Source organism: Vombatus ursinus, unplaced genomic scaffold (genome assembly GCF_900497805.2).
Source record: "Vombatus ursinus unplaced genomic scaffold, bare-nosed wombat genome assembly UNPS02009835.1, whole genome shotgun sequence".
Lineage (NCBI taxonomy): Eukaryota > Metazoa > Chordata > Mammalia > Diprotodontia > Vombatidae > Vombatus > Vombatus ursinus.
This window is the reverse complement of record NW_020949613.1, coordinates 16,903,303-16,924,077: the sequence shown is the minus strand read 5'-3', so window position 1 is coordinate 16,924,077 and position 20,775 is coordinate 16,903,303. Positions and strand designations below refer to the sequence as shown.

Here is a 20,775-nt window from a genome sequence, read left to right as displayed (position 1 = left end):
AGTGGAAAGAGCATTGGACTTGACATAAGGAAATTTGGATTCTAGTCCTGGTCTTGTCACATCACTTAATCTTTTTGAGCCTAGGTTTCCCAATCTATATTAAAAAATGGAAGGAAGATTAGATGATCTCTCAATTACTTCCACTTCAAAAATTCTGTGATATAATATATAGGTGTAAAATGATGGCGAAATGTCATTTTATAAGACAAATGGTCAATGTAGTAGATAAAATATCTGCTTGTCCATAATACAACTGTCTTAGCCATTAACTACTTGTGTAACATTGGACAAATTTTACCTTTGTCACCTCATTAAACCTCAGTTTTCTTTTCTTTAAAATGAAGATATTTTCTCTGCCTAACTTATAGGATTACTATGAGGTTTGAATAATATAACACATATGAAAACATTTTATAAATTGTAAAGCTCTAAATAAGTGCTTCAATCAATCACTCAAAAACATGTTAAGCACCAACTGTATACCAGGCACTGCGCTAAACTCTGGGAATACAAAAAAAAAAGACAAAAGACTGTCCCTGTCCTCAAGGAGTATACAATGTAATGGGGAAGACACATTCAAACAGAAATATATAAACTTAACTATATACAGGATAAATAAGAAGTACAGAGGGAAATCATTAGATTTAAGACAGCTTAGGAAAGGCTTTCTACAAAATATGGGATTTTGGTTTGGATTTAAAGGAAGCCAGGGAAGTAAGTAGTCAGAATTGAGAAGGAATTCCAGGCATGGGAGACAGTAAGAGAAAATGTCCAGAGCCAAGAAATGGAGTGTCTTGATCACTGAATTTAAAAGAAGCTAGTGTCACTTGATCAAAGAGTACATGGAGGGGAGTAAGGTATAAGTAGTCTGAAAAGGTAGGAGAGAGCTAGATTATGAAGGGCTTTCAATGCAAAGTAGATGATTTTGTATTTGATCTTGGAAGTGCTAGGGAGCCACTGGAGTTTACTGAATAGGGAGGGGTGTGACATGGTCATCTGCATTTTAGGAAAATCACTTTGGTGACTGAATGGAGGCTGTATTGGAATGGGGAGAGACTTCAGGCAGGCTGATATACCAACAGGCTATTGCAATGGTATAGGCATGAGATGATGACAGCCTGCACCAGAGTGGTGGCAATGACACAGGAGAGAAGGGGGTATTTTTGAGAGATGTTATAAAGGTAAAATTGACTATCATTGGCAACAGATTAGATACATGATTATTAATTTGTTATAGGCTTATTAGGATGGCAATTCATAAAATCCAAAGAAAAAGGAAACAATATTGAAGTAAAAATAAAACCCCACACTCCATAATGGACTCTGTTCTGTTTTTATCTAATAAAGAAAAAAAAATTTCAGCTTCAGCAATGTGTTATGTTTTGAATTAAGGTCCTTGGAGAATAGGCATTTAAATGGTTTATGAAACTTAAGCAATTAATTTGTTCTGAAGAACTGAACCTCAGATAAATTTCTGCATGGTATATATGTATATATGTAATATATATACATATGTATGTGTAGATATCTGTGTGCAAATACACATACATACATATATAGTGGGATATATAAATGGCACTTGTTGAATAGGAATAGAAAAACAGAATTATCTAGAAAAACTCTAGCCAAAAGTTTATTACTTAAGGGAGGTATTCAGTTAAAACTAATCAGATAATCTATTATGAAATAGAACATATCAGAAATATATGTGTATGTATATATATATATGTACATACAAAAAACCCTAGAAATTTAAGGAATTGAATGTTGTCAATCAATGAGAATTTATTGTATACTGTGGTAATCAAAGCTATTTGCAGGAGAGGGAGAAGTACAAGAAAGAGAAGACACATTTACCTCCTTCAACTATATTATGAAATACAACTTTTGAAACTCTCTAAAACAATGGAAAACTTGAGCCTTTACTGAATATTTGATGAAGGAAACAGACACACATACAAACACTTGGAATAAAAGGTATGAATTTATTCACAAATAATTTCATATCATGAAGAAAAGCACAGGGTGGGAAATTGTTTTAAGGTAGTGCTTTTTCCTCTATGATATATATATATATATATAATATGTGTGTGTGTGTGTGTATATGTGTGTGTAAGTATATGTATGTGTAAATGTATATATGCATATATGTATAAAATTGTTGCAGTTCTGACATTGAATATTATATCTATTCTTTATTAACTCTTTATTTCTTTAGTAACTCTTTATTTCTGAAGCCATGATCCAATCAACTATGCCATTTCTCTGAGAAGGCCTGTGTCAGTCTACTTATTGTGGCCTTGCTTCCTATCCCAATAATGTTTGGGACCAAAGTGCTCCTCCTTCTCCACCATTCCCTTTTGCATATTATATAACCTGTACATTATAATCACTATTAAATTCCTCGAGGCCATGGATCTAGTAAGCTCTTTTGACGTCAGGACTTTTTCTGCTTTTTTGATTTGCACAATGTTTGGCACATAGTAAGCGTTTAACAAGTGTTTTTGAATGAATTCTTTGGTCCTATAAAGGTAAAGAGGATTTACTTGGTTATTTGAATAAAACCTCTGCTCCCTCTCAAATACTTCTCCCCATATTCCATTCCCAAAGGAGAAAATAAATAGGAATCTCTTTTCATTTTTCTCACTGTTGATATTGCTCTTGTCACCAGTCTGCATAACCATCCAAGATATTTAGGGGTTAGCTTGATACCTTCTTGAGGCATAGGGTCCATTATAGTCCAGTAAGTGTTCTGGAGAAACCTGAAGATGAATCTTTCCTTGGTTTCTACCCTGAAAGCATGATTTTTGCTATAAATAGGAGCATTTAATCTAGGATGGTCTCCCTCCTTCAAATCTCTCCCTGATCTAATCTGTTCTCCATTTGTATTTCAAAGTGTATTTTTTTTCTAATTTCCTGACTACATTACTTCTTTATTCAATCAATGCCAGTAATTCTTGCTTCCTCCAGGATCAAATAGAAAATCCTGCGTTTTTAAAAGCCATATATAACCTGGTTCCTTCCTAACTTTCCAATCATCTTATATCTTACTTGCATCTACATACTCTGTGACTTAGAACCATTGGCTTCCTTGATGTTCTTCACGTAAGACAATCTATCTCTTGAGTATGTATTTTTACCAGCTATCCTTTATACTTGGAATTCTCTTTGTCTTAGACTCTGCTTCATGGCTTTACTGGCTTCCTTCAAGTTGCAGATAAAATTCCACCTGCAAAAAATCTTTCTTAATGCTTCTTAATGGTAGTATATTTCTTTTTTAAAAATAATTTATTTATTTACTTATTTTTAGTTTTCAACATTCATTTCCATTATATTTCTTGACAATGAGGTTGTTCCAGCATACCATGCTGTCTTTTTCCTGGTAAGGAATAGATACTTGATATTTATTGGATTGGATGGCTCCTCATAAAAATGTTACATAAGACAAGAAAAACATATATATCATCAACACATTTGATATAAATGAAGAAAGTATTCCTAGAAGGTAACAGTCTTGACATCAAGACTTTTTCCAATATACCTAAACAAAGATTGTAAGTCATTTGCACAACATTTTTAAAAGATATACTCATATCAATAAATATTTAATGCACAGCACCATAGAGTGTACTATACACAGTTTACACTTACCTGGGCAAAGAGCAATATTACAAGGTTTATGATGAGTTTCAGGTCCCTCACATGGTCTTCCCCCATACTGGGGAGGTATACATGATCGTGTCCTAGTTCTTTGGCCTCGACCACATGTAAATGAACACAAACTCCAGGGTGACCACTCCTCCCAAACTCCATGTACTGTAATAAAGTAAAAATAATTTAACAACAAAAGAAGCCAATAAAGAAAGTCAAATCAGAAAAAAGGTAAGAAACCTAAAAAATTAATCTATTTCCCTGAAACAATATTATCAACCTTCTTAATCGCAAGAAAATATGAAAAAAATAATTTGAAAATATATTGAGTTTCTTGGAAAGTTTATGTTTTCTTTATATTTGAGTATGCTGAATTTCAAGCTATAGTGTTATTTGTGGGTTATATGTATAGAGATGCACTTTTTTTCACTAGGAAGCTTTTTAGTGAACTTATTTCTGTTCTAAGATAATTATAACAACAAATCTAGCAATATAATGATAATTTTTTTTTACTAATCTAATCATAGTAAGTTAAACTACTTTTCATTTATGATCCTACATTAAGAGCCTTAATGGTCTTCTGAGGTCATTTATTCCAGCCCTTCTTACTCATACTGTGGAAACTAAGAACCAGAGAGGTTAAGACACTTGTCCAAAGGTCACACACAAATAGCACTACACTATATACAACCAAAGTGCTAAGTAACATCCTTAAAAGTTTTGACATACATTTTAAAAGAGATGAACAGGAATCAGAACTTTGGAAGAACTAGCTTTACATTATTTTCTTGTTTAATTTTTTTCTTTGAAAATAAATTAAATCAATGTTTTAATGTATAAAAACTAAGATAACTTTTATGAGGAGTATTTTAAATATTGCAGGTACAAAACTTTATTGAGCTTCTTAAACTTTCTTCTCACCAAAAATTTCCACTACTATTAACATCAAATATTTTTCCTATAGCTCTTAATTTTGGATTGTTTCATATCTTATAGTATCAATGTTTAATACAATAAATCATGACTAAAAGAGAATGGTTGCTTTAAGACTGTGCTTAAATTATTACCAATAATAATTTATTTTCACTTTTTAATCCCCTTACTAAATAGCCCAACAGTATATCAAAAGTAGCTACTTAAAAAAGAAAAACTTTTTTCTCTCAATAAAAAAGAGAAAGAAATCAGCAGGAAGAGGATAAAGGAATATCTGACAATTTCCTGCTTGAACATGGCTTCAAAAAATTACATTACTAGAAATTCAAAACTCCATCAAACAAGCAGTGAAAGCAGCACCTCTCCATGTTGTTTATTGAAAAAGAAATAATTCCTCCTTAGGCAGGTCACTTAACCCTATTGCTTAGCAAAAAATAATCCTATCATACAGGTCATCAGCAAAAGTTATCTTACTTTCCTCTCAAAGTGGGAACAGAAAATAACAGCACTTAGATAATAAAAATAGGCAAACACAGCCAAATTATACAATACACTAAGACCCCTACCTTGATATTGCAAATACTATATTTACCAGACCTTTCGAATGTAAAAAAAAAAGGGGTAGTGGTGTAGGTGATTTGTAAAGACAAAAAAAAAATCTATTTCCTCTTTCTTTAAAACTAGGAAGGATGAGCAGTAACCTGAGGGAGGCTGAGGGTAGCAGGATGGAGGGCAAGGAAAAGTTTAAGAGAGTCATTACAAAGTAATTGCCCAAGTTGCCACTCTAAAGACCACATCTATAAACTCTTCTAATTTGTGTGGATTCTCCATGATTGTAATCATGGAAAAGAGAAATATTTGAAAGGTATTTAAAACTAGTATTCTTCCATAATACAGAAATTGTCATATGTTGGTTTATATATATATATATATATATATGCATATCACACACAATACAAACATACATCTGTGTGTACATACATGCATATATATTATGTGAACACATTTGCATATGTTTTATGTATACATGGTTAATCTAGCCTTAGGTGATTTTATATCAATTGTCATTAAAAACAGGGAGGGCCATATGGCTCAGCATTTAGAAATAACAGATGTCATTTAACATAAGTAACACTTTTTAAAAATAAAAGATGAATTAGGATGCATATTTTAAAATATTTTCTGAATATATTGATATTAAAAATATTTTATTGAGAAATATGTTCTTTCTTCCTCCTCTATAGCCAGCATTTCTCAGTTCTGTTGAAATAGTTGGCTCAAGATTTCTGAGTAGTGTCATTAATTACACTGCTCTGTTATTCAATTTGCTAGTTTATACTTTTCTCTTCTTAAAAATACTTCAGTATTCAAAGCATCCCAGAAAAAGAGGAATTTCCTAAATTAATTCTAAATTGGCAGATTTTCATCTGTTAATCTTTAAAACCTCGGTTAACTTTGATGGCTGATGACTAATTTGTTTTTTGAATATTTTCCATGGTGTGATTTCATGATCCTCCCATAGCACCAAATAAAGTAAATAATATTAACTCTTTTTAATTAGGAATTTTGGATCTAATATTGACTAAAAAATCCTTTTGCTTCTATAGAATTCTGCTAATTTGTTATGAGAATAATGTAGGGCAGGTACTGTGCTACAATTTCAGATATTTTGCTATTCATAAGTGCTCATTGTGAATGGTTTGAGTCTGGAGGAGGAAGAGCAGGGGGAGGAAGAGAAGGAGAAGAAGAAAGAGAAGAAGAAGAAGAAGGAAAGAAGAAGAGAAGAGAAAGAAGGAAGTAAGGAAAGAGAGTGAGAAAGAGAAAAAGAAAGAAAGAAAGAAAAAAGAAAGGAAGGAAAAAAGGAAGGAAGGGAAGAAGGAAGGAAGGAAGGAAGAAAGAAAGAAAAAAGAAAGAAAGAAAGAAAGAAAGGTTCTTTTGCTTCTAAATCTGAAAAGTGGAACATTTAATCAATGCACAGTTAAACAAATGATACTTAGGGGAGTGGTCCTTTTTAGAGTATGATCTATCTATTTTGGCTATAGAAACTGACCAGATTGATCATGTAATTATGAAACACCTTACTTAACTTTTTGCTGTATATAGATGGCTTTAGTCAAGTGAAAAGTAATTACATTATTAGAAGGTTTTGAAGCTGGTATAAATAGTGCAGTATTTTTTTTTAATTCTGTGGTTTCAAATTTTATAAAATAATTTTCAATGATATTTTCTTTACAAAAATGCTTATCTCCTTGAAGGAGAAAATGGAGGATAGAACATAAGCTCCTTTTGATTAGATATTGTTTCAATCTTTGTTCCTAAATCTCCAGCACCTAACACAACACTTGTCACATAAGTGCTTAGTAAATAAATGTTAATTGGTTGCTCAAAAAATATATAAACCAGATATGATGCTGATGGGAGAAAATTAACTATATTTAGCCTATATAAAATTTTTCTTAAAGTGTAATTAAAAATGTGAATGAGTGCCATAAAATTACAAATCAGAAAACAATGACTTCTTAAACTAGTTACATAGTTTTTCACTTTCTTTGCAATAAAATTATTTCTCTGGGTCACTCAAAATTTATAATTTCCCATTTAAGAAGACCAATTTTGAAAAAAAAGAAGTTCGATTTCCTATAATCTTCAAGTGGTTCAGAAGTCTGAGATCATTTTAAAGTAAGGGTCAAAGGACTACAACTAGGGAATGGCACAACCAGAGCTCAAAGTCTTGTGACATAAAGTCCAATGATTTTTCTACTCTGACAGATGGCCCAGGAAGTAAGAATTATATGGTTTAACTAAGGTAATGTGTAAAGTCAAATCTGAAAGTAAAAATGATTCATTTTCCAGCATCCCCCTAGTCAATGCAAATAACCTCTAGTATCACCATTTAATAATGTGAAGCAAGGAATGGTTAACTATGTAGTCTGACTTTGTACAATTTTATGTTACTTCTTTAACTGGCAAACATATTTTGGATAGACACAATTTAACTAATCAGGTAATGGTTTTTAGCTCTTTTATCTCATTGCAAATGTGATATTTAAGTACAGAAAAAAATTATGCCATTTCAGGCAACATTTAAATAGAAGAATTCATTTGGAATTATTACTTTCATTAAAAATTAGCTTGAAAGGAAAGCATACATAATGATTTGGAAAATATCAAAACAAAATAATTAACACATGAAATATTGCATAACAACCATAAAACATTTATGTAAATATGTTAAAACACCACTTGAAAGCATCACCTATGAGAGTATTAAATTATTTATTCTTAATATTGAAATAAGTCCAATTACTCTATTATAAAATGTCATTCAAGATTGAAAAAGCAAAAAAAGTGAAAAATACAAATGTGCTTTTTCATTATCTTCAATTCTATTTTTCTATATTATTATGAAGTAACAATGCTTTCCCCAATATCAGTATCACATATTAAAACTTATAACAATAAATAAAATGGATACATCTGTTTGGGGAAAATGGTCGTCAGCCAATATAAAGGTATATAATTTAAGAAAATGAGTTAAAATTTCTGTTATATTCACTGCTCTTCAGTTTTTTATTACAGTGATGTAATGAAATGAAGGTAAGGATGAATGGAGAATGGAGAAATGTATTCTCAAATCCTCTGACATTTTCTCTTTTGCCTAGATGAAGGACAGAATCACATATCTTTTGGTTGAAATATATAAACATGCACATTTGTAAAACTGGCTGTAAAGAAAAATCTGACCAAGGTGCTTTCCAGTCCAACCTTTATTCCTATTCATAACCAGGCTCCCATTTGAGGATAACAATCTGGTCTCAGCACAAGTTTAAAGAAGGAAACTGATATTCTTTCAAAAATAAACCATGTTCTGCATAACTTTGTTATAAATCCTCTAGCCTTTATTGATTTAATACTATTATTTTTCAAGTTGCTAACTCATAATTTTTTCTTTTCCATAGTAGAAATTAATTTGATTCAACTAATGGATTAGGGTTAAAGTAAGAACCAACTTTAAACACAGGCAGAGTACTTCCTTACTTATAGATTGAGATTAGTTGGGTAGGGGAGGGAAAAAGGACTCTCTGTCCACGGATAACTCCACCACTGTATCTTTAACGCTTTCGATTGTCAATGAAGAGATAGGAACTGAATATGATTTCATTCTCTGTAATACAGAGTCTCAGAGTCTTTCCCATAGCAATGAGATGTCAAATGCTTTGCCTAGAGTCACACAGTCAGTGCAAGAGGTGAGACCTAAAATCAAGTCTTCTGGTTTCAATACTAGCTTCCTAACTACTGTGCCACACTGTTTCATGCTGCCAATGCCTTTAGCATTGAAGGACAATGTTAAAATGCAGCTATCATTGGGAAAGCATCATTATCATTCTTACTTTGTGCCTTATTTCAAATGTGTTTATTGTAATTAGTCAACAATCTACTATGGTCCTGAGAAAATGAAATGCTAAACATGTACATTTTGATGATGAGAGTTGTGTGGGAGATGGGGGAGGTCTAGAATTTGGGATATTATCTGTCATGTATAACACAGTAGAGTATACTAGACAGTGAGACACCAACATGATGGTATTCAATACTTAATCTTATGGGTGTCAAAATGAGGGATTGTACTAAGAAGGCCATTATAGCTTCCACAACTTTGTCTTGGGTCTGTCTTTGACTTACAGTTAACATTTAGTTGGCAAGAAATTCAATGAATTCTTTTTCTTTTTTAAACATGATTTCATTGGTATAGGGAGCTGTCAGTGAGAAATCCCTTCTACTGATACTCATCAGCTGCTAGTCTTCAACTTATATTTTTAGTGAGTCGACTGGGGCACTGAGAAATTAAATGATTTGTCATTAGTCACACAGATAACGTGTCAGAGATAGCACTTGAACATAGATTTTCTTGACTTTGAGGCCAGCTCTCTGTCCAATACATCCTGATGCTTCTCATGAATCCCAAATACAGTTATAAATTATTCTCTGGCAGATTATTGTTTATGTGTACACACACACATAGAAACACACACACATTTGAACTTAAGCCATAAAAGTGAGATTCCATACATATTAACTAAAAATTTGTTGTGTTGTTACAAAGCATATGCTACTAATTGCTCATTTTCAATTTTCTCAGCTTCTCAAATCTTCCCTTTTACTCTCTGGCATTCTGGACCTTCTTTTCTACTATTTTCTCTGCATATTGGTCTGATCTCATTTTCTGTATTCTTTCTAGTGTAATCTAGTCTTCATTTAGTTTTTGTTCTGATTTCTCTTTCCTTTTTTATCTTTCTTCCCTTAATGGTATCACTCTCTTTGTCCTTCACCTGTTCTTTCTCTTCTTTTAAAATTGTATCAGTTTCCTTTTGCCATTTTCTATTTCTATGCTTTTGTATTCTTCCCCTTCTATCCTTTATGCTCTATTTCTTTCCACATTCTACACACTCTGTCAATGCTTTCTTGCACCCTTAGAACTTTTTTAGTCTACGTATATCCCATCTGTATCTAGATAGTCATTTGTGGTCTCTCTCATTAGAATGTGATCTCAAGGACAGGGACTATGTGATTTTTTTTCTGTATCCTCAGTCCTTGGCATAGTGCCTGGCATATAATAAGTGCCTATAGAACTTAATTCTCATTGATTAATCGTCTGACTGATTGGTTTCATTGTTCTTTCCCAACTGCTTCTTACTAATTCTTTCCAAGACCTTCTCTTCATCTTGTCCTCTAATGTCTTATATAATATTTTCTACTTACTGGTGAAGGTATCTTGTTCTACTCAGCTGTGGTTGTTTATGTTTCTACATAGCTTTGCTTCCTACTTGCAAGGTTGGTTCCTAGTATCAGGAGCTCCTCTGCGAACATCCATTCACTTAAGTAACCCTCTGTACTCATTCCTACCTCTCTGCACTCAAAGGAAGAAACCCTCAGAGGACCCAGATGTAAAACCATAGGGGTGTCCCTAGGAAACTTTTAGAACCACAAGCTGTGACAAGCCATGTATTTAGAGGGGTAGCAGGGGAAAATCCATGTTCCTCTGTGGACCCAACCACTTCAGGTTGCCATAAAGCAGTTCTTTATGACATCAATCCTGCTAGATCCTGGATTTATAGTTAGGATCTTTCCAGGTGATCCCACAGAGAATTAAATGCAAACTGGCAGCTACCAATATCAGAGAAGAGAGAAGAAGGGAGGGCAAGAGAAGGGAAGAAAGGAGAGGGAAAGAGGAGGAGGGATGGAGAGAAAAAGAGAAGGGAAAGGGAGTGAAAAGGAAAGAGAGGGGAAGGAAGATGGTAATGGACAGGAAAGGGGAGAGAGAGAGAGGAAAGAAGAGAGAGAGAAGGGGGAGGGAGGGAAGGAAAGAAGGAGAGGAGGAAAGAAAGGAGAAAAGAGAAAGGAAGGAGGGAAATAATTCTGTAGTTGTGTGAGTGTACCAGAAAATGCTGATTTGCAGTGAAATATTTGACACTTGCCTTAAGTAAAAAAGAAATGGTACTCTGTTCCATTTGGATTATATCATTTTCTATTTCGTAAATGACTATATCAAATATCCAAAGCAATGGACAGTTCAAAAAGGGAAGTCATTTCAAATTTTATATTAAACAGAAGTGTAAAATAGAGCCTCCAGCTTACAGACAGTAGCTGAGTATAGAGAACCAAATGCAATCGCTGTACATGTAAGCATGGTCAAAGGAAGAGTTTGAGCTAAATAAAAAAAGCCTCTGAAAATTATTATTATTTTTTTTACTCATAAGGTTATAATAACTTTTGTGGCAATTGTGGAGAGTACATGGCTCCAAAGGCTTATCATTTGTCTTAAATAATGAAAATTTGTTTCATGTTCCCAGCATGTTAATAAATTATGCTTTGTTTCTTCCTAAATCATTCCATAGAATATTTTCCTCATCTTTGATTCCTGAAAAAAATAAAACTTTATGGATAAACATCTGATTAAAAACATATACTCATACCTAGAACTAGCATTTGAAAAAAATGTTTGTATAGTTCTTTTGACTGCTATGAAAGCAGAAATAATCACATACATAATGAAATTTCCCAGATGAATAAGAATTATACTTATCCACTCTAATTAAAATGTCTATACTCAATTCATGTGAAAATAATCAAATATTTCAAATGCTTAGCAAGACACAATTCAATAACATCCACAATTGTATTTGCTGCTAACACTACCTGGACAGAGGGCAGTGTTATTGCAAACCCTTGATTCTCTTAACGGGCCGCTGCAGTGTGTCCCATAAGGTGATACACAAGCTCTGGTTCGCACCTGCGACCCTTGACCACAAGTAACTGAGCATGAACTCCACTGGGACCACTCTTCCACACCAGATTCACCTGTACACAAGACAACAAATAAAAATGAATACTGCCTTGAGTAATAATATAAAACATTGTAAATAACAGCATCGTGGCATGTTAGCATAATTTAAAGGCAAAAGTATGACAATAAACACTTGAAAGGGCCCATGGAAAAATGTTTAGTGAAACAATAAATTAAAAATTGGAATGCACAGAGAACTGATGCAAGAACTGACTTTGAGTCCAACCTTGTTAGTAGTGCTTCCTTTCACAAAACACCACTGCACTATGGACACTAAAAGAAAAAGAATCAGTCAACGTTTTACATAATAGAAGACAAATTGGTTTTTATTCTCTGCCTCAAAATCTTTAAATAGATATGAAATGGTACAGGGGGAGGGGAACTAAAAGCTATTTAAACATATTATATTTTTTTAAATCAAGGAACAAATTATTTATCCATGCATTTCTTTCATGCCTTCAGTATAGACCCCATTCCTAGCTCTTGGAATGTTCAAGCCATGGGTATTTTTATCATATTAATTTGTGTTGGAGCACACTGAACAATTACTCTCATTGTTTCCAAAAAGGTCCTAGAGTAGTACTACTTTGACATTTCAAAATGAAGCTATTCATTCTATTGCAATTATTAATAAGGGAATTTTGACAACATGATGCCTTTCCCAGGGTCTAGACCATTTTAGTGACTCTGACTCAGAATGGATGAAAACTCTTCCAGTATTTGCATTTTAATGCTAAAAAATGACTTAACAATGGGCTTTTATAAAATAAGGAAGGTCTGGATCCATTTTCCCAAATCAAATAAATCACTTCTATAGCATCAATGGTTTCCAAATAATTAATGAATTTGAGTTCTAAGGAAACTTAATGTTTAAAATACTGGAGATCATTATAGTAGGCTCATAATGCTCTCAGTCTAATATTCATAGTGGATATTATAAATTTGATCTCAAAACATAAAGTTTTCTTGGCCAGATATAAATACTATTTTCCTACCATCAACAAGTTATCAAGCTTTGACATTACCATAAACATTATTTCCATTACTTGCAGTGTTTGAGGAATGACTTAAGCATGATTCTATTTTAAGTATTCCCACAGAGGTACTGATGATAATGAATTTTAAATAGAGCATAAGGAGGGGTAGTCAGGTGAATGCACATAGAATTAAATTGGACTAGTTTTTCATGGATTATTCTCTTGTCTTGTCTGTAATAAATTGTATCATATATCAGAACATATGATCTAGAGTAACATTCTCCCTTAGTTTCTTTGTCTTAACAGAATTATAACATTTAATTATGATTTTATACAAGGGCCATATTATTTGTTGATTATATTAAACTGTGAGGTCCTTGGGAATAGAAACTACCTTTTGCCATTCTTTGTATCCTACCATTTAGCACAGTGGCTGCCACACAGTAGGCACTTAATAAATATTTATCAGCTGGCTGACTAGTGCAAGTGACACTAAAACTCAAAACTTTTCTTCTTAGGTATTTCTTACCTTAAAAAAAAAACAACCTTATGCAGAATATAAATTATAAAGTGATGTTTCTCTGTTGTGGAACTGAGGAAAAAAATTTGTCAGGTACAAATTTAGGGAAGATCTTAAAAAATTCATTTTTATAACATTTTGAACCTATATGCACAGTGACATTAAGAAAAGTGGTGATTTGGTGGGTTTTAGGAAGTTATCAATTAAAAAACTAGACTAATGTGAATAATACAGGTTTTATAAAAAAAAAACTGAGATAACTCTTGTCCAAAATTAAAATTATTTTGTCTCAAATAATTGTTCTCATTTTACCCTGGCACCACAGGTCAGAAGTATTTGGTTTAATTGTACTTTCCAATGGTAACAGGTTTAGGATCTTCAAGTATATAATGTATACTGACAAATTAAACATTGTAAGAAAAGACTGATGTTTTGTGAATATTAAACAATTACATGTTAACTCAGTTCATTTTTGCAAAAAAAAGTTTCAGAGCTTGGGGATCAGTTCTGAAAAATAATGCAATTTTTTTCTTCAAATTGTTAAATGAGGTCTTAGAATGAGCAACCACTTGCCCATGGAAATTAGGATTGCCTTTCTCTTTCTCCTCATCCCAAACTTTCAAATCACTTCTGACAAACAAATGTCCCTTCATTTGAAACCTTTTCTGATGACATTTATTCATTTCAAACAGGACTTTTTTTTATTTAGACCAATGAGATGATGTCTATAAAATGGCAGCTTGCTGAAACAAATACTTTGCCAGTAGAGACACAGGCCAAATGCTTTGGCTTTCTTCTGTGCCACTAATGTCTTGACAAGCCTATGCAAAACAGCATAGCTCATTGGAAGATTGATAGAAGTGAAATTCATTACACGATTGATATGAGAAATTAAACACATTTTGTAAGGAATGTTTTAAGTGAAAAAAAAGGGCTGCATGTAATTTTTGATGTAAATTACATTTTTTAAAAGTAAGAAGAAAAAATAATCATTGTCAACATCTTTATAGCCCTTCATGAGGTACAAAGCACTTCACAGACATCTGTTTTGGTCCTCACAACACCCCTGTGAGGTAGGTAGGAAAGGCATCTATTACAATTTTATTGATAAAGAAATGGAGACTTAGAGAAGTTAGAAAGAACTACTTGAAATATTTGTCTCTTTGATGATAGAGACCCTTAGAAGCAACTTGGACATTTCAATTTGTTCATTCTATTGTGCTTATGTGCATATGTTTATATAAGCACATACATTTGTGTGTACATATATGTTATAAGAATATGTAGGTACACTATTATATTTGTATGTGTATGGAGAAAGATTCTTAAATTAATATAAATTAATATTTGCTCCAGATGGTGCAGTATGACTAGTTATATCTGAGCAAGAGAAAAAGTCTTGATTTTACAATCTAATCCCTTTGCCAGTCTTAACAATTGTTATCTATCTGCACAGAAACTGTTTGTCCATGGTCAATTAGATTATATGATACAACATCTAGATGTCTTACACTTCAATAAGTGTAGATCAGAAAGTGATATAGAATAATCAGACTCTTAACCATGGCTATTAGATAAAGGATTTATTAACAAACACTTGGAAATCTTTATGTTTTAAAGTACTGGTAAGGTTTTTAAAGCTGACAGACCAAAATAATAGGAAATATCTATCAATGCCAGTATTCCTTTTTATTATAAACTTAGAAACCTGATTTTAAATCCTGGTGTTGTCTTTCTTTTTAATTTAAATGGCATGGCTCTTTAATACTGTGGATGTGCTATTTTTTCTCAATAAAGTTAAAAAAATTTACCAGATTAACTAAAAGAAAATCCACAATATATTTTTGTGCCATAAATTAAAATTAACTTTTATAGTCAAATTGTGAAGGTGAAATGTATCATTATCATGAACTACTATTTAATATTTAAAATGATATCTGATTATTTTTTGGTGGGTAAGGGTCTAGATCTCTGATTTGTTCAGTGTAGTGAACTCCTGACAACATGAAACCTCTTCAGTAACTCAGGTCAACTACACCTCTGTAACTTCTAGTCTTACAGAGTTCCCCTGGGGAATGAGAAATTAAGGCACATTCCTATCGTCACACAGTCAATATTGTAATTTTAATCCAAGCCTTCCTCACTCCAAGATCAGCCCTCTATCCATCTGTGCTGATATGTACCCAAAAAATCAATCCATAGAACAGCAACCTCAATACTTAATCCAACTTGATCAACAATTTAATTATGGTTAAATGACTTGTGTGGTAATATATACCAGTTCCAAAAAATGGCTCAATGAATAGATTAACCATACCAGAATCAAGTCTTCTTATATGTGACATGATAGATTATCTCATTGCATCATGAAGACATGAGTTTAATAAACATTTTCAAACTGAACACTTTCTAAGGAAGTTTCTTAAACTGTGCATACAAATTTGTAATGCAAGGTTCTCTACTGCCTCCATAGATCTGTAACATCAAAGAGAAAAACATATTTTAAATATTTCTGAAAACTACAAAATCTATTCTAGCATTTCGTTTTTCTACCCTCTGTATAAAGAGTACAAAATCATATCATAACCATTTCCATTATTATTTTATATTTATAAGCTATTTTATGTTCACAAAATTATGTGAACAAAAGAAAAATATTCATGTCTCCAACCATTTTATTTTCTTAAAAGATAGGTAGAAGGGAATATGTAGTAATAAAACACTGTATAGGATGTCTAATTGTGAGGCACTTACCTGTGTAAGATCCATACTAACTCCCATAATGCCTAAAGGAATGATAATTTCAGGAAAATTTAGATGAAAAATGATTATTAAAAAATTTTCAATAGACCTGATGGATGCTTTTCACTTTATAGCTTTGCCAATGATGACTGCCTTCTTCCCTCAGAGAGGAATTTTATTCATAAAGTTAAGCTTTCAATAACTTCCAAAGCAATATGATTTTTGAATGTTACTTTTATCTAATAGTAATTCTAGTTCAAGAATATATATTCTGTTTATATTTCTTCTGTACCTTTATGCATCAATCTGTTATATCAAGTAATGAATTCTTTAACATAAAGATCATCAGCTCTAACACACAATCTTTTTTTTTCAAGCCATATGACCACAAAGCTCACTGTATTTTCAGAGATATGGATAAGAATGTGAGGAAATATATTAAAATATCCTCATGTTTCAATTTTTAAAATGCTTCATTAAGTTTATAATCCAAGAGGTACAATATATTAGATAAAGTACAGTTACTAAAAAGGAGCAATTGAATGAAAATATAGATATTAGTAAATCTTTACATTAAAAACCATGGTTATTTGGTTTTGCTTATCTGAATTCATAAAAAGTTTTAATTAAAAGTTGGTTTGTGAAGTTGTATGCACTGCTTATAAACTATAGGCTAATAAATTATGTATGTATGTATGTCTAAAGTATGCTTATGTAAATTGTTTTGCCCCAAATCAGTGTGAAAAAAATGGGCAATTGTCATATTCCAGAGCATATGAGAACTGCACACTCAGGTTTCATAAATCCAATCAAGTGATCTCATTTAAGTTGCATTTCTTCTTGCCATTTGCCTGATACAAAGAAACATTTCCAGTTAGCAGACAGATGAGGCAAGCCAGAGTCTTCCCACCTCACATCCCACCAATCAGATCATCTGTCAATGTAGGATTTCCCTTTTACTTGAATATTCTCCCCTGAAATGTCCTTGAGGTGGTGGTGAGCACTCTGTGCCTTACCCATTTCTTTAAACCCAAAGCATTGTCCAATAGATGGCCAATGGTAAAGGTTCCCAAAGCCTATTGTGAAAAATGGCAAATTTTAGTATGTCTGGACATTTACACAAGTCCAGATAGATATTTCTTAATCCACTTAGCAAAATGCAAATATATTACTTTGTATTGTTGTCAGTGCCCATAAGTTTTGGCCTGAGCAAAGCAGTTTGTAGTAATTTCTGCATTTGTAAGAAACTAAACTTAGGTCATTATTATACATTATTCTGAACATCAATCTCCCTCTTCATATTGCTGAATTTGAATTTGGTGATACTATTATCTTAAATTAAGTTCTCTAAAATGTATGCATTTACTAATTACAAAAAGCAAATTTCAGTGATATAAAATTTTTATTTTAAAATTTGTATCATTAATTTTAGTATCTGATTAAACCTTATCTAAGATATAGACAGAATGGGAATATATTTATTCTTTCAGAGATTTGTGTCATAAACAACCAAGGCATCACTTAAGAAAGGTGACCAATTTGCTTGAGACCACCTGCATCAATGGAGGAACAAACCCCTCTAGACTGCAATGGATAAAACCTTCACATAGATAAAGATGTTTTAGTTTTCAAAATAAATGTGACAATTGGATATGTTCATGACATATTTAAAAACAAAAACTTTCATCTAAGAGGTGTCAGCTGCAGAGTTACCAGATAGAATGCTAGCTCATTTATTACAATGAGCCCTAACTTAAATGTAAGATTCAGCAGCATCTCTGTGCACACACAGACACTAAATACATAGGTAAAGTCATTATTTTCTTAGTTATTTGTAAAATATATGGCATTTTAAATATATGAAAATGCTTATGAGAAAGACAGTCATTTTATTTATATTTATATTTTTAATGTTCTGAGGTACCATACTATATACAAATAGACTGTCATCTCTTAGTTATTGGGTTTCCTTGAGAAAACCTGCTTTCAACCAAGGATATTGTAACTAATATTAACATCACACCATTTATAATGAATAATGTTTGTAAAATATGAATAGTTAATTAATATTTATGCATAAAGTTAGGCAACTGAAACTAGAACTTAGAAAGAATTTGTTAATTTCTGAATGCATCTCAGTTTAAATGTTATAATATTGAAGTCTTCTAATGTTGATTTGTTATTAAGAATCTGGACTTTTCATTGGCAAGAGTTTCTTTCAAAATATTTATGATATATTTCAAGCAGTTAACCAGCATATTTAAATTGTAATGTTCCGGTCCTAATATTCCATTTACATGCTATACTTTATAAACAATGAAATCTATTCTGATAGTTAAGTAGTTCATTGTGCATATTTTTGTGTCTTCTACTCAATTTCCAGCTACTTTATTTATGGACTTTAACTGGTGACAAAAAAAATGGTTCAAAAAAAGTATCAGCTTTAAAACTGAAGAATGTGCAGCACAAGATTATGAAAACATGCAGTGTTTTTTTTAATTAAATTAACAACAGTAAATAGAAAAATGTAACTAACATATTACCAGTTTGTGCCATAAATTTAGCAGCATCAGCTTGTTCCTGAGGGACCCTTTTCTCATGAACAGATCGAGGTCGCTGACTTTTAATTGTATGATCTCCCATCATTCCAAATTCTAAAGACAGAATAAAGGTATATGAAAGCTTGTGTGTAGACATTTCTCAAAAGTTACATTACTGACTCATGCAATATGTTCCTACACATACCTAGAGACTCCTGATTAGGTTTACATTTACTTCATTTACTAGACTGATCTCCTTCAAATAGATCTAATCTCAATGCCAGCAGAACTTCAAACATGAACATATTTCAAGAAACAATAGAAACGTCCATTGTAATGGCACATAGAGTTCAAACCAGCTAAATTAATGGAGACACTGTACTATTGGGGATATTGTTTTAAAGCAAATGCATCACATAAATACAACCACACCATTAAGTATTGCTGTTCAGTGATAGAAATTTTATTATCTTACAGGGTGTTCCCTTCCCTGAACATTAATCAACCTGATGGATTTGTCAGCATCTTTCTTTGAGTATGGAACCAGTGTCACACACTGCTTTATTTACAGAGGAGAACAGTGAATTTATGGAATACTATATTATTTATAGTGGCTCTTTTCCCACAGGTATGGAGGTTCTTGATGCATTCAGAAGCTTAAGGGAAATGGAGGACAGGGTAACTTATCAATCCTTCCTAAATGATACAAACCCCATCCTATCTTCATCCCACCTCCATGCACATCTCTTCCTGGGCCAAATATAAGAAATCCTCCTCTCCTTTCAGTTTACAACTCTTCTGGGGTATAGAATCACTGAAGTCTTCTGTCACTGAATTATGTGGCTGCACAGGTTATAGGCTAAGGAATGGGGAAAATCAGTACTTATTTCAATGAAACATATCTTTTCCTTTATGGTAGGAGACAGACTGGCTACTCATCAGATTGGCCCTTCTTTTCAGTCTCCCTTTGGAGAATAACCTCATGTATATAGAACTTTCAAAAGAGGCTATGCTTTATGCTCATTTGGTTGCTAGAAACCTATTTTAGTATTTCTAATACTTCAGGCAATTTAAACAAGATTATGACAAAATCTCATAAGGGATAGGCCAGAGGAAAAGAAGTAGGAGTTATTTTGCTTGTATAAAGTTGTATGAAAAACACACTTTTATTTATGGTAAAGGGAATTGGGTTCAGCATATTATAACATAATGCAAAAGGATTCTTAAGTTAAAACTCTAGCACTGAGAATGTCAGTAATTTAGAAGAGAATTTCATAAGCCTCAGATTTACTCTTATCATCAATTCTGGATAGACTTTAAAAGAAAATACAAAACATTCCCCTCTCTAAACCATTTTTTTTCCAGAGGGTGTTTTAAAACTTACCCTTCATTCTAAACTATAACTTTTTATCACCACAAATTCGACCCACTGTGATCAGATTTTTATATGGAAGTAAAGTCCTCAGCCATATCCAGCCTTATCTGACATATCCACATTACCAGGAAAACTTTAGCTTCATTTAGAGGAAAATCTAATGAGATGATGAAATCCCTTCTCTCCCTCCCCCCACTCAGACCTAGGGCAGAAATGCTATTGACATGGTCATGTCATGATTTTGATACAGTCAAAACAATTATGGGCTTGGTGCATTCATTTTATTTCAGAGGAAGGTTTCAATTGTAAAACTCATTACAACTTTCCAATCATTATCAACACCATTTCTGTATATGGCCTAACCCAATGTTTTACTACAAGAGTAAGAACAAGACAAATGCCATTTCATGGTATTGCAATAAATTATTTATACATAGAAAAAAAACAGGGTGAGGAAAATTAAAAATCCTGAGGATTTCATTAGGCAATATGATTTTATAGATATAAATTTTTGTTTAATCTTTTTTGTATGAAAATACATTTCATGCAAAATACAAACTTGATAAGATTAATAAATGTAGAGGAATTTAAATTCAACAAGGTGTTCTGCTACATCAGTACAGACCTTTCAATTTATACCCTACAATGTGTATTTCAAAGGAGTGGTGGTTTATAAAAAAAAAAAAAAACCT

At 32.4% G+C, this 20,775-nt stretch overlaps 1 protein-coding gene across 1 annotated transcript in view; it reads right to left on the bottom strand.

The window, feature by feature from the left end:
- ADGRB3 (adhesion G protein-coupled receptor B3) overlaps positions 1-20,775 on the bottom strand; it is a 902,542-nt gene that overhangs the window by 537,953 nt on the left and 343,814 nt on the right. The window contains exons 2-4 of the mRNA XM_027852945.1: positions 18,712-18,822; positions 11,782-11,943; positions 3,652-3,816 (exon numbers count right to left, since the gene is read on the bottom strand). Coding sequence (XP_027708746.1) covers positions 3,652-3,816; positions 11,782-11,943; positions 18,712-18,822 — 438 coding nt within the window. The remainder of the gene's footprint in view (positions 1-3,651; positions 3,817-11,781; positions 11,944-18,711; positions 18,823-20,775) is intronic.